Genomic DNA, 15,237 nt, shown 5'->3' on the forward strand with positions numbered 1-15,237 from the left:
CTATTGAACGTACACCTGCTCAGCGGACTACATCCGGGAAGCTCAGAAGGCAGGTCATGTATGCGCCAATGGGGTCATGATGCATAAGATATTGACGGCCGTTCTATAGGTAAGCACATTGCCTGCGTCTAGTATCGATGCGCCGACTTGCAACTGGTATACTTGTTGTCGACTCAATGATCACGACAATGCAGCAAAAAGGCTACCGGAGAGTTCATACTCACGATCGCAAGAGTAAGCCCCCAAGGCTCCAACCTTGGTTTTGATTTGGGATAGACACCCTCTACGCCCTCTGGGCTAAGGAATGAGCCCAATGACAGTCTGTCTATAAGCGCTCCATTCCTCCTTAGTTGAATTAAGACGTTCCTGGGTTTAGGTCATCATTAAAATAGTGAGACCGTGACAATAGGAAATTCGGCTTCAACTTGCCAATCCTGTAACACTCATTGGTTGCCGGCAGGGGTGGTATTGGAACCTCCCATATAGCAAGTACTTACTGGGGTAAGAGCCCGGTAGAAGAGATGATAACCTTGACAGCTAAAGATCCCGTTCGGGTTTCGATGCAGATCGTGCATATTTTCTTTGCTATTTAAGATGGTAAGGGACCTTCACTAGCAAAAGTGCGGGGGGCGGCTATAGGTGGAGAGCAGTGGGAAAGTTCCGGCTAGGAGTCGAGTGTAATCGAAAGTTTATTACCCCTATTCGATGGTTTGCTCAGTTTAGGGGCTACCTCCTATCGCTTCACCTTGCCTTCCCTAAAGAGTAAACAACAAGTAGAAATACTCTTTAATCTATCAAAAAGGCAGCTCTCTAACTAACAATACATAGGGGATCATTTACAAGTAACAAGGTAGGACAACACCGACGAGAAAGGTGCATAATGTACCGTCAGCCCCAACCTGATATACTCTCCATTGGCAACTCGGAATAGAACTGACCTTCTCTCAATTATCAAGCACTCTAGGCACTGACAGATACGTAATCAATAATTAGACTGTCTGGGTTTATCTTCTTCAATATTGGCAATCCCAGTATCTACACCTACATGCGCCGACTCTGCTTATGTGCTTGTACGTCGAATTCAACATATTTTGGCTACACGTTCTATGGATTGGCTCGGCACAAAACATGATGTCTTACCAGATGCCATGACAGACGGCAGGAGCACCTCGGGACACCTCTAGCCTCAAGAGACCGGTCATACGTCTGCGGACTGTACATTATCCGCATGTCTTCGGTGTCCTCGAGATGCTGTCGTGGCCGACTGTCTTCGAGGTGGTTGTAAGGATAGTGGAGGTAGTGCCCCCCTCAGTGGGGAGGCTGGAACATGTTGGCTTGTTGGTCACCATGTATCGGTCAGTTTGGATCTATGCCAGCTTGTTGGTACTTGGGCATGCCGCCTTGTTGATACTGGGGCATGCCAGCTTGTTGGTATTGGGGAAGTTGGTAATTACATCTTTGCGACTAAGTTATCTGCGGGTTCGGGGTGAAGCTGTTGGGCCGTTGTTTGACTTTTGGGTAGTACGAGATTCTCTGGCTATTGTACTTGATGTTTTGCTGGATATATGAAAAATCTGGACCAGGGCCAAGTAAGCGATCACTTGGATTTATACATCCCTGATGTTACTAAAGCCATTAATTTTTGCACTCGCAGCTAATATGACACATGAAGATGAAGAAGCGTCTGCTTAGGCGCAGGTAGAGCAGGTTATACTCAAAATGACTTGGCCACGATAACCTTTTGAGGTAAACATTTTCATAGTGCCTAGCAGCATAGAACCCACTTTCAATCATGAACACATAAGACACCTAAAACGTTATACCATGCGGGACGTGTTGAAGTGAAATTTAGCTGTAATAATCGCATAACAAGGACTGTTGCGCTAGCTCTAACCAGTATGACATTTACAACGGGGATATGGCGAATAGGTACGCCGTCGCCACCACGTACATAGCCTGGGGAAACAAAAATGCAGCCATTGTCATGGACAGCACCGGTTTGTTAGGCCAGTTGATTTGCATTCAGCCTTCTTCTAATCACGCCAACCGAGGTAGTCTTGAAGAAACATGGGATGGAGAAGAAGAGGAATGCGTATGCTTCCTCTGAACTATCCCTGGCCGTTGTCCGAGGCTGAGCATATGTTGTAAGGGGTGTGATCGGACATACTAATCTACACCCGGTGGGAACTCAATACTCGGAATACGTTCACCAGTCCACGAGAAACATATACGCGAAACAAGACCTGTTTATATCGGATGACGAGACTGGGGTCCATCCACCGGCTCATCTAGCGGCTCGCCCACCACGAAAGAGGCCACTTAACCGGCACCGACGTCGATTTCTCACGGAGTAGCAACATGGAAGAGTCGGCTTGCGACAGGGAGCGTGGCTTAAGCTTCACTCCAATACCAGTAGATTATGCACACTATGAAGGTATTCTACAATAGATGTGAAGCCATAGTACTGAACGAATCTTGTTATTGCTTCCTTCCATGGCATGTTATCGGCCCACTGCGCCGGCTGTCGGATTGTCTAGATTTGGTTGGAAATTCTGCAGAGTGAAAACATACGATACTCCCGATTGGTGTGGGTCCTCCTCCCGCAGCCTCATCCATCCTATCGCGTTCATTGATTCTCTCCCTTAAGCCTAGCAAACTTGATTGGCACTTTATCAAACGGCCATGGCTCTCATATCATCACCATTGCTGTTAAGGCTTGGACAGCAAGGAGTAGCGGTCCGAAGAAACCGATGGTCGCGTGGTTGTTGCTCTTACGTTCGACTTTTCCTCACGCCTGGAGGACTTTCTTCGAGCACATGGGCTCACTCGCAACTTCAACATCCGGGGCCCAAGAAGACTTCCAGGGTAGCTTCATCCTTCATGTCTACGTTTACGCCGCGTCAAGGTAGTCTGGAGCTATCTGAACCAGCCAACTGGAAGGGCCTCATGGGCACTACATGTCGAGAGATGTACAAGACCGGCTTCGAGGAATGGGGCTTGGTTATCTACCGCTGCGCGTACGGCGACGATCAGGCCTGGGACCGCTACATTGCATGCTTCAGAGAAGCCATAAACGAAAAGCTGCTATCGTACAACTACGAATTCTTGGGGTAGTATGCAAAGTGGACCGTGGTGGACGACGAGGCGGACCTGCGAGCCGCCTCGAAGCAGCGAGTCCGTCAGCGCTTTGTCGACTGGCGCGATCAGTACGCTGTCTGGAGCAAAGGCCCCGAGTCCGCGAGATTCTCCCCTGGCATACCCGGCGAGGCTACTACTTTGCGCCTACCACGCTTCACGTATTTCCTTCACGTCGACCAAGACTGCCTGGACACGATAGACTTCCACACCGCTACTAAACCCACCGAAATAGACCACTCTCCCACCCCTATGTTGGTTACAGCGCTTATCGACGGTGATTTCGTCGACCGCTCCTCGATTGACGATTACCAATGCCCTCCTGTCGAGGGTTGCACCCAGGAGTATGTGGGCTGGCAATACATGCCAGTAGATCTTCTTCCGTGTTTTTACAACGACCATCACTACCATCATCTCGACTCCGAAGTAAACTTAGATTACGTACAGATATTGGTCTGTTCAGGCTTGATTTAAAATGATCTTCCAAGGTCATGATGTTTCGGCCAGCTCCATCCCTTCCTCGCCTTCTTCGGATCAGCAGGATGGAGCAGTTGTGGACGAGTTTGGTAAAATCGTTAATATATAGGCAATCAACGAGCTCTACTACGGCGAACTGGGTTCTGCAAAGGGGGCTTGGAAACTGTGAACGAGACTGGCGGCGATGATGACGACAGCAAGGACTGAGAATCCCGTGGTAAAGGGAAGATGCAGATAGCAAGTTACAATAGGCGAACGAGTGGCTACGTGTTCAGGCATAGGACTCATTTGAGGTTTGACAATCCATAATGTGACACATAAGCAATATGACTTCTCCAGTAACCGTTGACTGATTGCACAGATAATAGAGCAGCGTCAGGAGGGGATGACAGGGCTTATTATTGACCCCTTAGATTGAAATAGTAATTAGTATGTGAATGAATGGTGATAGTAGCCTGACTATAGGTAAATCTCACTGCTCGAGTAGCCAGCTCTCAAGCTCGATCTCTTTTTACCAGTCTTCCTAAATAAGTCCCTACACACCAACGAAGCATTTTTCACCAAACTGCATTGCCAAATCAAAAACCAATACACTTTCTTCGACACAAAATTCAGTGTCCTCTGAACAAAAATTGCTAGTTGCAGCCGAGAAATCAAGATGGCTGACGTGAGTGTATTCAGATTTGCCCAAGAAAAATTGTCCATCACTGACCAGGCGTTCTCTCTCGCATTAGTCCTCAGACAAGAAGGTCGAGCACGCAACACGAACGGCCGCGCCCAGTGGCAGCCGTACTACTGCTGCTGCTCCTACTCCCAAGCCCCTAACGAGTGGCGATCTCAAGTATCGCCCGATGCGTCTCTACCAGAAACGCCAGAGGGCAAACGGCATGGTCCAACAGCAGCTCAAGGAGACTGCTTTCGGCCTGCTCAACGATGAGAACTCAAAGCGCCTCATTCTACGCCCCATTGACCAGTGCCTTTCAGATGACATGTAAGTTACTTTTCACTAACCTTGCTCTTATCTGTGGCCACCCTCTCTCTGTCCTTTCCGCTTTTGCGATCGCATCACACTAACCCTCCTTCTTGTTGATCAACAACAACCCGCTTTATGGACATCAGCCCTCCCTACACCGTCTATCCATATGCCGATCGAGCCCATGCCGCAATCTCGACCGTCTTCCGCGAAAATCTGCATTTGTCCAAGGGCCTCGGCGCCGAGGGCGTCAACGAGGATGGCGAAGCGGTCGACTGTTTCGGAGATGTCATCGACGAGCCCATCCTTGAAGAGCTCTGTTACAAGGATGAGTATTTCGTCCAGGCTATGGCTGTTCCTGGCGAGGACAGCGATGAGGAAATGGAGGGTGGCACCGCTTCGGGCAACAACTGAAGCACAATGCGGGATGAGAATTTCGGACATCATCTGTGAAACTGGCGGATTATATGTGCTGAGCACGCAAATCTATCCGTATGAAGTCTTTGGTTTTGCAAAGCAACGCCAGTTCTGTAATGATGACAGGACGAACAGTGGTAGGGCAAGACCACGTATTAAGCCTCAGCTGCCTTGCCAGGTCCACCTATGGGGCTGAGCGTTATATAGACAGTAATTATCCGTTTTGCCCACCATGGTATCTCAATTTTGCTGTTTTATCCAATAGTGTCCCATAACTCAACTAGGAAGCCTCTCTGGTGGCACAGCTTATCCAAACAGGATGCCGGTGCTATGATAGGAAAGATCACGTAATTATGGACGAACGTACCAAAGATGACATAATCGTTTCTTATAACCACATGCCTATGTCACCAAAACCATTAGTAATGCTGTTAGGTCATGCTATGTGACTCCTCTTGGCGAATAGAACCCTCTGACAGCCAGCCAAAGCAGCACTACAGGAATTGACTCCTGCAGTGACTCTTCATACGATGACATGGGCTATTTAAAACCCCAGATGAAGTCCATGGTGAGGACACTGACCCGAACAGATATATACGGCCTGAAGCCTATCTATGGTCCATCCACATCCGTCCTAGTACAGTAGGAGCCTCAGCAGCTATGTGACTAGCTAGACCTCGTCCACTGGGGCCTTGATAAGATCGAGGGTAGACGTCCCTGAGTGGTATCCTTGACAACTCGCTACCCCTAGAAGCTCTGGGGAACGCCCAGTAACGAGGCCTGCTGCAAATAGAGACATGATAGTCGGGATAGAGTGACTCCATGGCATTGTTGTCCGAGCATATCTAGCAATTGCGTTCTTTGTTGGACTGTGGTAAACGAGACACGATAACAAAATTCTTAAACAAGTATGGCGAAGACGAAGTGGAATGTAAGGGAGTAAACAGTAAAGAGGTATCTGCTTTTGCTGATCCTGCGTCCTATTGTTCGCATAAGCAGTGATTGATGACATTGTCAGTCCCAGATCCGCAAATCCGATACCACTCAAAAGGCCACAGCTTTTCAACCTGAGCTTTTCAAACCCGAAATCTCCTCACCAACACGAAAAGTGCACACAACAACAAGTCCAGCTTTGTAAACATTGAAAGTTACACATAATTCTTCACTCATACATTCACAACAATACAACGTTAAAAATTCGACAGAAGAGTAACGGTACAGTGCCTATACCATTGAATATTATACAGAATCTTTCACCGATACATTCACTCCAAGGCCAGTACTTATATAAACACCCATCGCCGACAGTCCGCCGACAGTTAACCGACTCGAAGCAAGTCCCACAACACACTTCACCCAATCAACCCAACACGATAATAACCTGAACTACCATAGCATGGCGAGCTATGCGCAGAGGAACGCCGCTGCCTGGCCGATTCCCAGTGGCGGGTTGACTCTATACTCTCAGCGCCGACGGGCACTCATCCGCAAATGCGAACCCATTATCGCCGAATTCCTGGCCAGCACGCCAGCCTGCGCCGGTCTCAACGCAGCCCAAAAGGGGTAGATTGTGCAAGAAGTCAAGGACCGTCTCCTTGAGGATGTGTAAGTCCTGCCTCCCCTGGCTAACAGACCCAGCCCTATTACCTCCCCTGCTTCTACTTTGACTCGATGCCATTTCAGCCTAACAGACATAAGTAACATTGCCTGTCTGCGCATAGTGGTTTTTCTTTCTCCTTGTCCATCATTGTCGAACATATACTGACGTCTGCTCCGTGTGCTTAGTACCGACTTCATGCACTCGAGACCTGGGCGAACAGTCTACCCGATGAAGGAAGCAGTCCGGGCTATCCTCAATACAATCTTCAATGGGAACGTAAACCTATTCGGCGTTCCATGGACTGCGGGCATGTTTGGTGCAGCTTGAGGTACCACTCTCAGCGCTGATGGATACGTATACGTAAATGCGAACCCGTTATTGCCACTTCCTGGCTAATACGGTATAGACGGATACAGAATGTATTTGGAAGGACGCGGAACGGATTTAAGTGGCTAAGGGCGGACGTATAACGAGTTTAAGCGGCTTAGGATGGTCGCATAACGAGTTTGGGCGTTACAAAAACAAATTCATTACCCTTTCCCGGTATACAGACTAATGCGTGCTAGTACTTATTACATTTCTGTAAAGGCGTCTATTACAGTGAGAGGTTTTACTTACCCTAATAGCAAAGCTTGATGTAGTATTTCGCGCACTCACTGGACGCCATTCACGTTCTGCAAGCAGAAATGCCGAGTAAATATGTCAATTTAGTAACTATCCCTCATCTTCGTATACAACTACTTGATATCCCAGGGCAGATTCCCATTGCAGTACTCTATTCCCTACCACAACTGCTCCCCCATTGACCACCATTGAGGTTGCTATGTGATGTCATGCCATGCTCTCGGCCTAGGCATCGACGCACTTGTAGGACTTGAAGTTCATATACATAGCAGGCAGGGTTGGGACCTCGCCCTTGGTGTAGGTTCGTGAGTCGCCGGAACAGCCAGAGGCCCTGGGTAGAATAAGAAGAAGAAGCGACTCGTCAGCATCATATTACATCCCACGTGCCAATGAGGCGATTTGCAAGAATCAACGAGTAGAGCTTCCCACTTACATGTAGATGGTGCACTTGTAGCCCTCGTAGACCTTCAGTGACTCGATGACCTTGAATGACGATGTCTCTGTTGTACGGAAAGCAAATGACAGGCTGTTCTCAGCACACGGAAGAATCCGGCAGGAAGAATTGGGCAAGAAGGAGCAAGGTTCCGTAGCTCACCACAATGGTTCAGGCTGTCGTCGTCATCCCGGTTGCAGCTGCCTGTTAGTTTCTCTTCGGTGCAGTACTTGAAGATGGTGTCACTGTCAGGAGCAGGGCCCGTTCCAGTGACAGCTTCAGGGACGGGCGAGGCCAGACCAAGGCTGGCGAGGGCGTAGAGGAAGGGAAAAGCGGTGAAGAAACGCATTTTGACTGATCTTGGAGCTTGGAAGTCTTGGTAAATAGAGGGGTGTGTTTGGCGTCGGAAGAGAGTGGAAAATTTGAACGATTGGCTGTGAGAGGTGTCGAGGCTTTGTGATTCCAGTGATTTGTGGTTGTGGTGTTGGAGGAGAGAAGTGTAGAAGGGAGAGTGAATGCAGGTGGCTTTTATGCTTGGTCTTGGTCTTTCCTGCCGAGATGATTCACACCTAGAGCCAGGTGACAGCATGACGGCAAGAACATTTGGTTTGAACTGGCTCCTGCGACACTGATGCCATGTGACCACTGACTGTGAGAGTTCCTGTCGCTCCTTCTCAGACTTGATGGAAAATAACGAATGCTGCAGCAGACCATGACGGGCTGTGCCTTCCAGTAGCATCACCGTGGCTCACGCTGGCCCAAGTGATATGCCCACAGTGAGCTTCCTTGCAGAGAACATAACACGTCCAAATTTGACAATGCTGGACCTTCATGACAATTACATCCCGTGACCAACCATGACCTGAATTGCAGTCACTGCTAATTGCCAATTTGGCCCGGCACAAGTGATGATGAAAAATTATTTCGCCGTGTCAGGCCAATGACATTGTCCATGACGTCTCTAATCATTGGCAGTGCTGGTGATTTGTTCAGTATTCTGCTCAGTACCTGCCTAACATGCGTTAGGCATTCACGGCTTAGGTACATACAATGTCTTTATAGTATGCAGCAGTTAACATCGCAGCCCAGCACCCCAGTTAAAAGGCAGAGCATGGAAGTCCAAGGTTTTTAGAAAGGCTTTCACCCATGGGCATAATGGTGCGGGAGTTCACAGGGATCTGGGTGAATAAAGAACGGTGATGGACGGGGACCTTGTGGCTATCTACAGCCTTAGCACTCAGTGGTGCGAAAGCTCTAATGAAAGGCTCTCTCGTTGATGACGGCGGCTCAGCCCCCCCTGGACGCTGACCCTGGAATTGTAGGTTCCGATGAATCATATCCTAACATAGGCCTCGATGACAAGGTTCCAATCAAAGTTCCGCCATTCAGGTGTCTAGTAACAGATTCAAGCCCCAGGCACTGGATAGCAAAGGAAACCTCGGCGTCGAAGTGCGAGCTCAATATTCGCCAGGTGGCGCATGCGTAGCCCAGCTTTTCAACCACCAATGTCCGATCTACTAACAGCTGACGGCTGATGGATCCCAGTAACCAAGGCTCCGGCACCTTCCCATACGCAAGGCAGATAGGATCCTTCGTGGTTGTCGCCGAGGGTCTGCCGCCGATGGTCCGCCGGAAACGGATTTCATTATTAGTGAAATAGACGCAAAATGGATTTGAGCGGCACGAGAATATATTATAACGTCTGTGTGCCTAAACGGTGTCTTGTTCATAATGATGGTATCTCTTTCGGATGGCTAGAAGCCTATTATACGCTTCCCACGATACCTCATTAATGAGTTAAGCACCCTAACCACTTGGCTGTCCTACCACTCAAGCAGCTACTTAAACTTAATATTAAATTATATTATAACCTAAGTTTAGTTTATTAATGACTATTTAAAAAAAATTAGAAAATTATAACTTTAACGAATTTTAACTTTAATATAGTTAATAATATTAAAACCGCTTTTCGAATTTAAGCTAATAATTTAAATCGTTTTAGTTTTCTTTAATTTATTTTAAAGGTTATATTATTAGCTTATTGTTTTATCTTTAACTATTATTATATTTTATATTATAATAAAGATATAATTAAAGTCTTTATTTATTTAATAAAGTTTACACTTATATACTTTATTTAATTCGAGTTATAAATAACCTCTTTTTTACTTTAATTTAATTAATTAAACTATTAAATAAGCTTTTATACGTACATATAAGTAGGTTCCGAATTTAATCGAGGTTATATTACTATATTTTTTTATTTTATACTTATATTTAATACGAGCTACGAGGGGCATTATATTATTATTATTATTAATAGTACGCCGTAGGCCGAAAGCCTTCGATATATTTACTTAGTTCTTTATATAATAAACCGTGCCGAAGCTGGATTAAAAATATACGTTATTAATATTGTAAAATTTATTTTACGTGCTCGATATTATTATACTAGTTCTTATTTATTAGCCTAGCGACCTTTGCTTTAGGGCTTAAAGAGATTATCTAGGTTCAGGTAGTCCCCCGATCTTTATTATTAGTTTATATAGCGGCAGTCGACCGGTTTATAAAAGCTATTTAGCGATTAACTTCGCCGTATTCTTCTTTATAGTAAGCGCCGCTAGATCGCGGCGAGTTCGTAATAAATTAGGTATTAGTTGTTTTATTAATTATTTTTAATTTTTTTCGAAGTTTTTATAATATAAAATTAAGTGTTTAATTATTTCTCGCTTTTTATTATAATTATATAGCGGCGTTAAAACGTTTAAAACCCGGTAAGTAAATAGGAATAATTTAAGTTTTATTCTTTCGGTACGTGTTTATATTAAAACCGACGCTTCGTATTTAAATATATCGTTATAACGACGGCACGTTTTTTAGTTTAGCGGCGATTTTATAATTAGTTCGTAGCGGCTTCGCATTGGAGTAATAGCGTAAAACTATTTTTATTTTTATTTTTTTTAAAGTGTTTATTTAACCGTTTAACCGCTTAGTTAATATTTAATTAACGCTAATTAATCGTTATTTAGTTATAAAATTATAGGGGCTTTATTAATAACTTTTTGAAGTTTTTTTTATTTCCTCTTTTTTATATTATATTCTCTATTAATAATTTCTACCGCCTTTATATAAACGTTATATAAAAGCTATAATTTTTTAATAATTTCTGTACGTGTTTCGAAACTAGCTATCCTTGTATTTAAATAAAGCTTAAGGGGAGGAACTGCCGCTTTAATTTTTAAGTAACGTTAAAGGGTCGCTTTATATACCCTTATTACGGTCCGGAAATAAGAGTTCTAAATTATTATAAAGTTACGGACTAGCCTTTTTTCTGTGTTAGCTATTTTATACTAAGCCGATACTCCGTATATAAATACGTTACGTATTATTTTTATATAGAGCTCTTTTATTTTTCGTATTAAATATTCTTATATTAATATTACGAGTTTAGTAAGAATTAATATTTAGGTTATTATTTTCGTTTTAATTTTAAAGATATAATTTTTTTATTATAATTTTTAATAAAACTATACGCCGAGGAATTTTATAAAGCTTACCGGCGAAATAGTAACGTCCCCAAGTCGTACTTATAGCGTATAAGCTTCTTGCGTTCGAGTAAAATAAATAAGCTCGCTTTTTTTAAGTTCGAACTCTATTTTTTTCGTACGTGCCCAGCGGTTATAAGTCTTTTAAGCTCTTTCTAAGTTACGGTAATTCGTAACGTAGTCCGGCTTTATAGTAATAAAGTTCGTGTTATTTATAAAGCTAAGCTGCTCGTACGTTTTTAGTTCTTTATATAAAGTAGCGATATAAAAAATAAAGAGGATTAGTAATAACGAGGAGCTTTATAAAATATTAATATAAAGCTAAATTTTTTTTAATAATTTATTGTTAAAATAAAGGCGGACCGATCTATCCGTAATAAAGCTTTTAATTTATCTATAAATTTAGTCCGGTAGTTCTTTTTTATAAAATATAACGATTAGTTTTTAATATCGAATTAAAAAAGGGAGGCGATATTTTTTTATTTTTACGTTATATAAATAATATCGGTAATTAATCGGATAATAAGCTTAATAGATCGCCGCGTTCGGTTCTTTATTTAGATTTCGGGTAAAAGCGAGCACTTTTTAGTTATATTAATAATTCGCCGGTTTATAGCCGTCTTTATTATTTTCCTAAGCGTACTAAATAATAAAATAGGTTTTTATTTACCAGGTATTTATTTTTCGGCTATCGTGTTATTTAGCTTAAAGATTATAATAATTTTTACCGTATAAAAACGTTTAAAGAAATAAGTAAACTAGAAGTTCGCGGTCGTTAAGCCGGTTAATATTTAAAAAAAGGGTTCCCGTACGCTTTAAAAAAGCCGGTAAATAAAAGGTCCTCTTTTAAAGCTTTTTAAGGTCCCGTTTATTTAATAATATTTTTTATTTCCTTAACTATTACCTTTATTTCGATTGAGGGAAAGTTAGGGGTGTAGCTCGTTACGTTATTTAGGTTTATAAGGTCGGCCTTTAGATTAAAGAAAAACTTTTCTGAAAAGAGCGTAGCTTTCTCGTCGTGGCTTTACGTTTTAATAATAGCTCCTTCGTAACGTCTTAATTTTAAAATACCGGCTATTTATAATAGCGTCCAACTCCGTAGTCGGGCTTATTGTTTAAGTAATTAAAGTGTTTTAAAATCGTGAGAGGTAGCGGTAATTACGTGGCGCTAACTTTTCGTTTTCGCTTTTTAAATAATTCTTTTTAAATTTATTTTTAATTCGGTATATTAATTCTAAATATATTATTAAAATATTATAAAATAAGCTCGGTATTATTATTTCGTTATAATTTATACTTTTTAAACTTTTAATAATTATTAAAACGTATTTTTATTAATATAAAGGTTTTTTTTAACGTTATTATATTAATAATCTTTTATAAGTTATTTATAAAGTTATTAATAACTTAATCTAGCTCTTCCGGGCTTATTAGCTCGATAATATCGGTTAAACGTGCTCCGGCTTCTACCCGTGCTAGCCCTTTATTTAATATCTGTAACGAACGCTATCTGGGGTTTAAAAGAAACCTAGTAAGACGTACTGGGGTTTATATTAGTAATACGAGAGAGTATCCGAACGTGCGATAGAAGTCGCGTTTATCGATATAATGGGCAATAGCTTATAGGAACGAAGGTAACTGAGGTGCGTAGGCTTAGGGGTATTCATAATAGTTTCGTTAAGGCTGTTTACCTTACTAATAGGTTAAGATTAATACTTAAATTAATTATTAAGGTAAAGAGTGTCTATATAAAATATATAGGGAACGTTCGTTGTTATATATCCGTCTCCTCCCTTACTAATTCGTTGGGTCGTCCGCTGGCTCACGGTGATCCCGTTATTGGCTCACGGTGATCCATCCCTTGGATCACGGTGATCCATTCCAGTGGCTCACTTGGGGGCGTCGTGATCCCGTCGCTCCTAGCTCACTTGCTAGAGCGGTGGTCTAGTCGCTCATTGTCACGTGACCCCTTCCTGGCTGCTTTCCTGGGTCGGGTCCATCCTTTCGTTGTCTGGGATATCCTCGTAGTTATGTTTACGCGTTTCTGTAGTATGGGGGAGTTCATATTAGTGTAGCTAGTAGTGCGGTCGGTGGCTGTAACGTCGTAGCCTGGTCGGGGCATGGTAGTTCCGTTCCGGCGAGTGGGGTCTTGGCCGCATGGTTAGGTCGGGTTGTAACAATATCGTCTAGTTCTATTCCTCTACTTTCGTTTTATTACCTCGTAACGAGTTAGCTTCTAATTCGACGCGGATAACCTACGCCTTATAATTAGAACCTTTTAAACCAGGGTCTTTTTTATATAAAATTATCGTTCTTCGTATTACTTAGGCCAGGTTTATTATAAACTCTTTTTATTCGTAACGTCGTTTCGTAATTTCTTCGTATAGCGTAACTAGCTCTAGGTTCTATCGGTCCGTAAAAGTAAAAAGGTTATCTGCTTTATACGATTTCTTACCGTGTACGTCTTAAAGCGGATGGTATATATTAAAGTTTCCGATAAATAAGTGTCGCCCGAAGTACGAGGCCGTATCGAGATCGCGTAAGGGGCTCTATTACCGGGAAGTTTTCTAGATCGGCGAGTATATAAATTATACTATTAAACGGTCTCGATTTTCCGTTGGTACCGTAACGGCAGCCTAGTTAAGGCCTGTTTTAATTTTTAATTTAATAATATCGAGTTATTTATATATATAAATAGCCGCTCGGCCCTTATTATAAATTATTTAATACTTAACTATTTTTAAGTAGTACGCGGCTTATATACGAGGGTTCGTTTATACCTTTTATAATATTAATATATCATACTTTTTTTAATTAATTAAAATAAATACCGTTATTACTTTTAATATCGCGACGTACTGATATATTACTTATAAGTTTATAATTATAAAACTATAATAGTATCTTACGTTAATAAGGGGGCGGTAGCGCCGCGCCGGCTTTATAAACGTGTCTCTTTATTTTAATTGCTCGTTATCGAATTAAACCGTAGGCGGCCCCTTTTCCGGGAAACTATTATATACCCTTTTTTATCGTTAATAAGAAACGTCGCCGGTGGTGATAAACGCCTTGTTCCTACCGAGCTATTACCGGTGCTACGGACCTCGAACTGGCGTAGCCGGTGAGTATAAACTTTTTTTTATACGCTCTCTTTATTAAATCGCTATAGGGTAGTTACGATCCTACGCCGTATATTTCCTATCGTAATTAACGCAATGTTTCTTACCTCGTAATCCTTTTTAAAAGCACTTTTGGTCTTTTTCGAGATATGTTATTATAAAGATAGCCGCACCGCTATTATTTTTAATAATATTTCGCTACGTAGTTATAGTTATAATAACGGTAGTATTATTAGATACGGAAGTTGGCGTCGTATAGTTCGTAATTAAAGATCTCCGCGTTCTATATTAAACCGTTATTATATAGATCCTTCGCAGTTTAAATAAAGCTTATATATAGGATAAAGGAAGCGTAGCGTATTTTAAGGTTTTTCGGTAAGTTACGCTTATATTTCGAGATCTTTTTCGAGTTATATTTATTTATATATAAACTACGTAATAACGCGGCTTCGTTATTAATATCCCGTAGCTTTTTTATTAAAATCTTTTTTATAATAATTACGAGCTTTTTATAAGTAAGTTACGCGTTATTCTCGAAAACGTTTAAAACTTATCCGTTATTTTTTACGTATTTCTTCGTTTCGTTTTTAAAAATAAAGACGATATTATTACTAAGTAATTTCTTTACTGTAACGGCCTTGTTTTTCTTAATCGTTATATTAACGCTTTATACGATATTTATTAGCCTCCTTTTTTAAATATCGTCCGATTAATTTATAGTTTTAATTATTACTTCGCATATTCGGCGCGCTAGGACGATAACTTTCGGCTACTAAGTAACGGGCTCGTTATTACACAGCGCGGATATAATTTAAGCCTAGGACTTAGTTTATATAGCTTTAAAATCTTATATAACTTAAGCGATAGCTTCTCTGATTATTTTTCGCAGTTCTCCGCGAGTTATCGGCGCGTTA

At 42.1% G+C, this 15,237-nt stretch overlaps 5 protein-coding genes across 5 annotated transcripts; 4 read left to right on the top strand and 1 right to left on the bottom strand.

Moving 5' to 3' along the window:
• Positions 1 to 2,880: 2,880 nt before the first annotated feature.
• PG994_008137 (uncharacterized protein) lies at positions 2,881 to 3,114 on the top strand (the record flags this gene model as incomplete). Its single annotated transcript, XM_066859546.1, has 1 exon — positions 2,881 to 3,114. One exon carries the CDS (start codon positions 2,881 to 2,883, stop codon positions 3,112 to 3,114), a length of 234 nt encoding a protein of 77 aa, XP_066715033.1.
• A 1,156-nt stretch (positions 3,115 to 4,270) lies between these two features.
• On the top strand, positions 4,271 to 4,607 carry PG994_008138 (uncharacterized protein; the record flags this gene model as incomplete). The annotated part of the gene is made up of 2 exons (XM_066859547.1): positions 4,271 to 4,279; positions 4,347 to 4,607. 2 exons carry the CDS (start codon positions 4,271 to 4,273, stop codon positions 4,605 to 4,607), a joined length of 270 nt encoding a protein of 89 aa, XP_066715034.1.
• Positions 4,608 to 4,720: 113 nt separating this feature from the next.
• Positions 4,721 to 4,999, top strand: PG994_008139 (uncharacterized protein; the record flags this gene model as incomplete). Its single annotated transcript, XM_066859548.1, has 1 exon — positions 4,721 to 4,999. One exon carries the CDS (start codon positions 4,721 to 4,723, stop codon positions 4,997 to 4,999), a length of 279 nt encoding a protein of 92 aa, XP_066715035.1.
• Positions 5,000 to 6,398: 1,399 nt separating this feature from the next.
• Positions 6,399 to 6,929, top strand: PG994_008140 (uncharacterized protein; the record flags this gene model as incomplete). The annotated part of the gene is made up of 2 exons (XM_066859549.1): positions 6,399 to 6,565; positions 6,788 to 6,929. The coding sequence occupies 2 exons, from the start codon at positions 6,399 to 6,401 to the stop codon at positions 6,927 to 6,929; spliced, it is 309 nt and encodes a 102-aa protein (XP_066715036.1).
• A 522-nt stretch (positions 6,930 to 7,451) lies between these two features.
• Positions 7,452 to 8,008, bottom strand: PG994_008141 (uncharacterized protein; the record flags this gene model as incomplete). Its single annotated transcript, XM_066859550.1, has 3 exons — positions 7,452 to 7,557; positions 7,660 to 7,726; positions 7,822 to 8,008. 3 exons carry the CDS (start codon positions 8,006 to 8,008, stop codon positions 7,452 to 7,454), a joined length of 360 nt encoding a protein of 119 aa, XP_066715037.1.
• Positions 8,009 to 15,237: the final 7,229 nt, after the last annotated feature.

The sequence above is a fragment of the Apiospora phragmitis genome (genome assembly GCF_038363925.1).
Source record: "Apiospora phragmitis strain CBS 135458 chromosome Unknown utg000007l:2111988.0-4706623.0:1.0-2598199.0, whole genome shotgun sequence".
Classification (NCBI taxonomy): domain Eukaryota; kingdom Fungi; phylum Ascomycota; class Sordariomycetes; order Amphisphaeriales; family Apiosporaceae; genus Apiospora; species Apiospora phragmitis.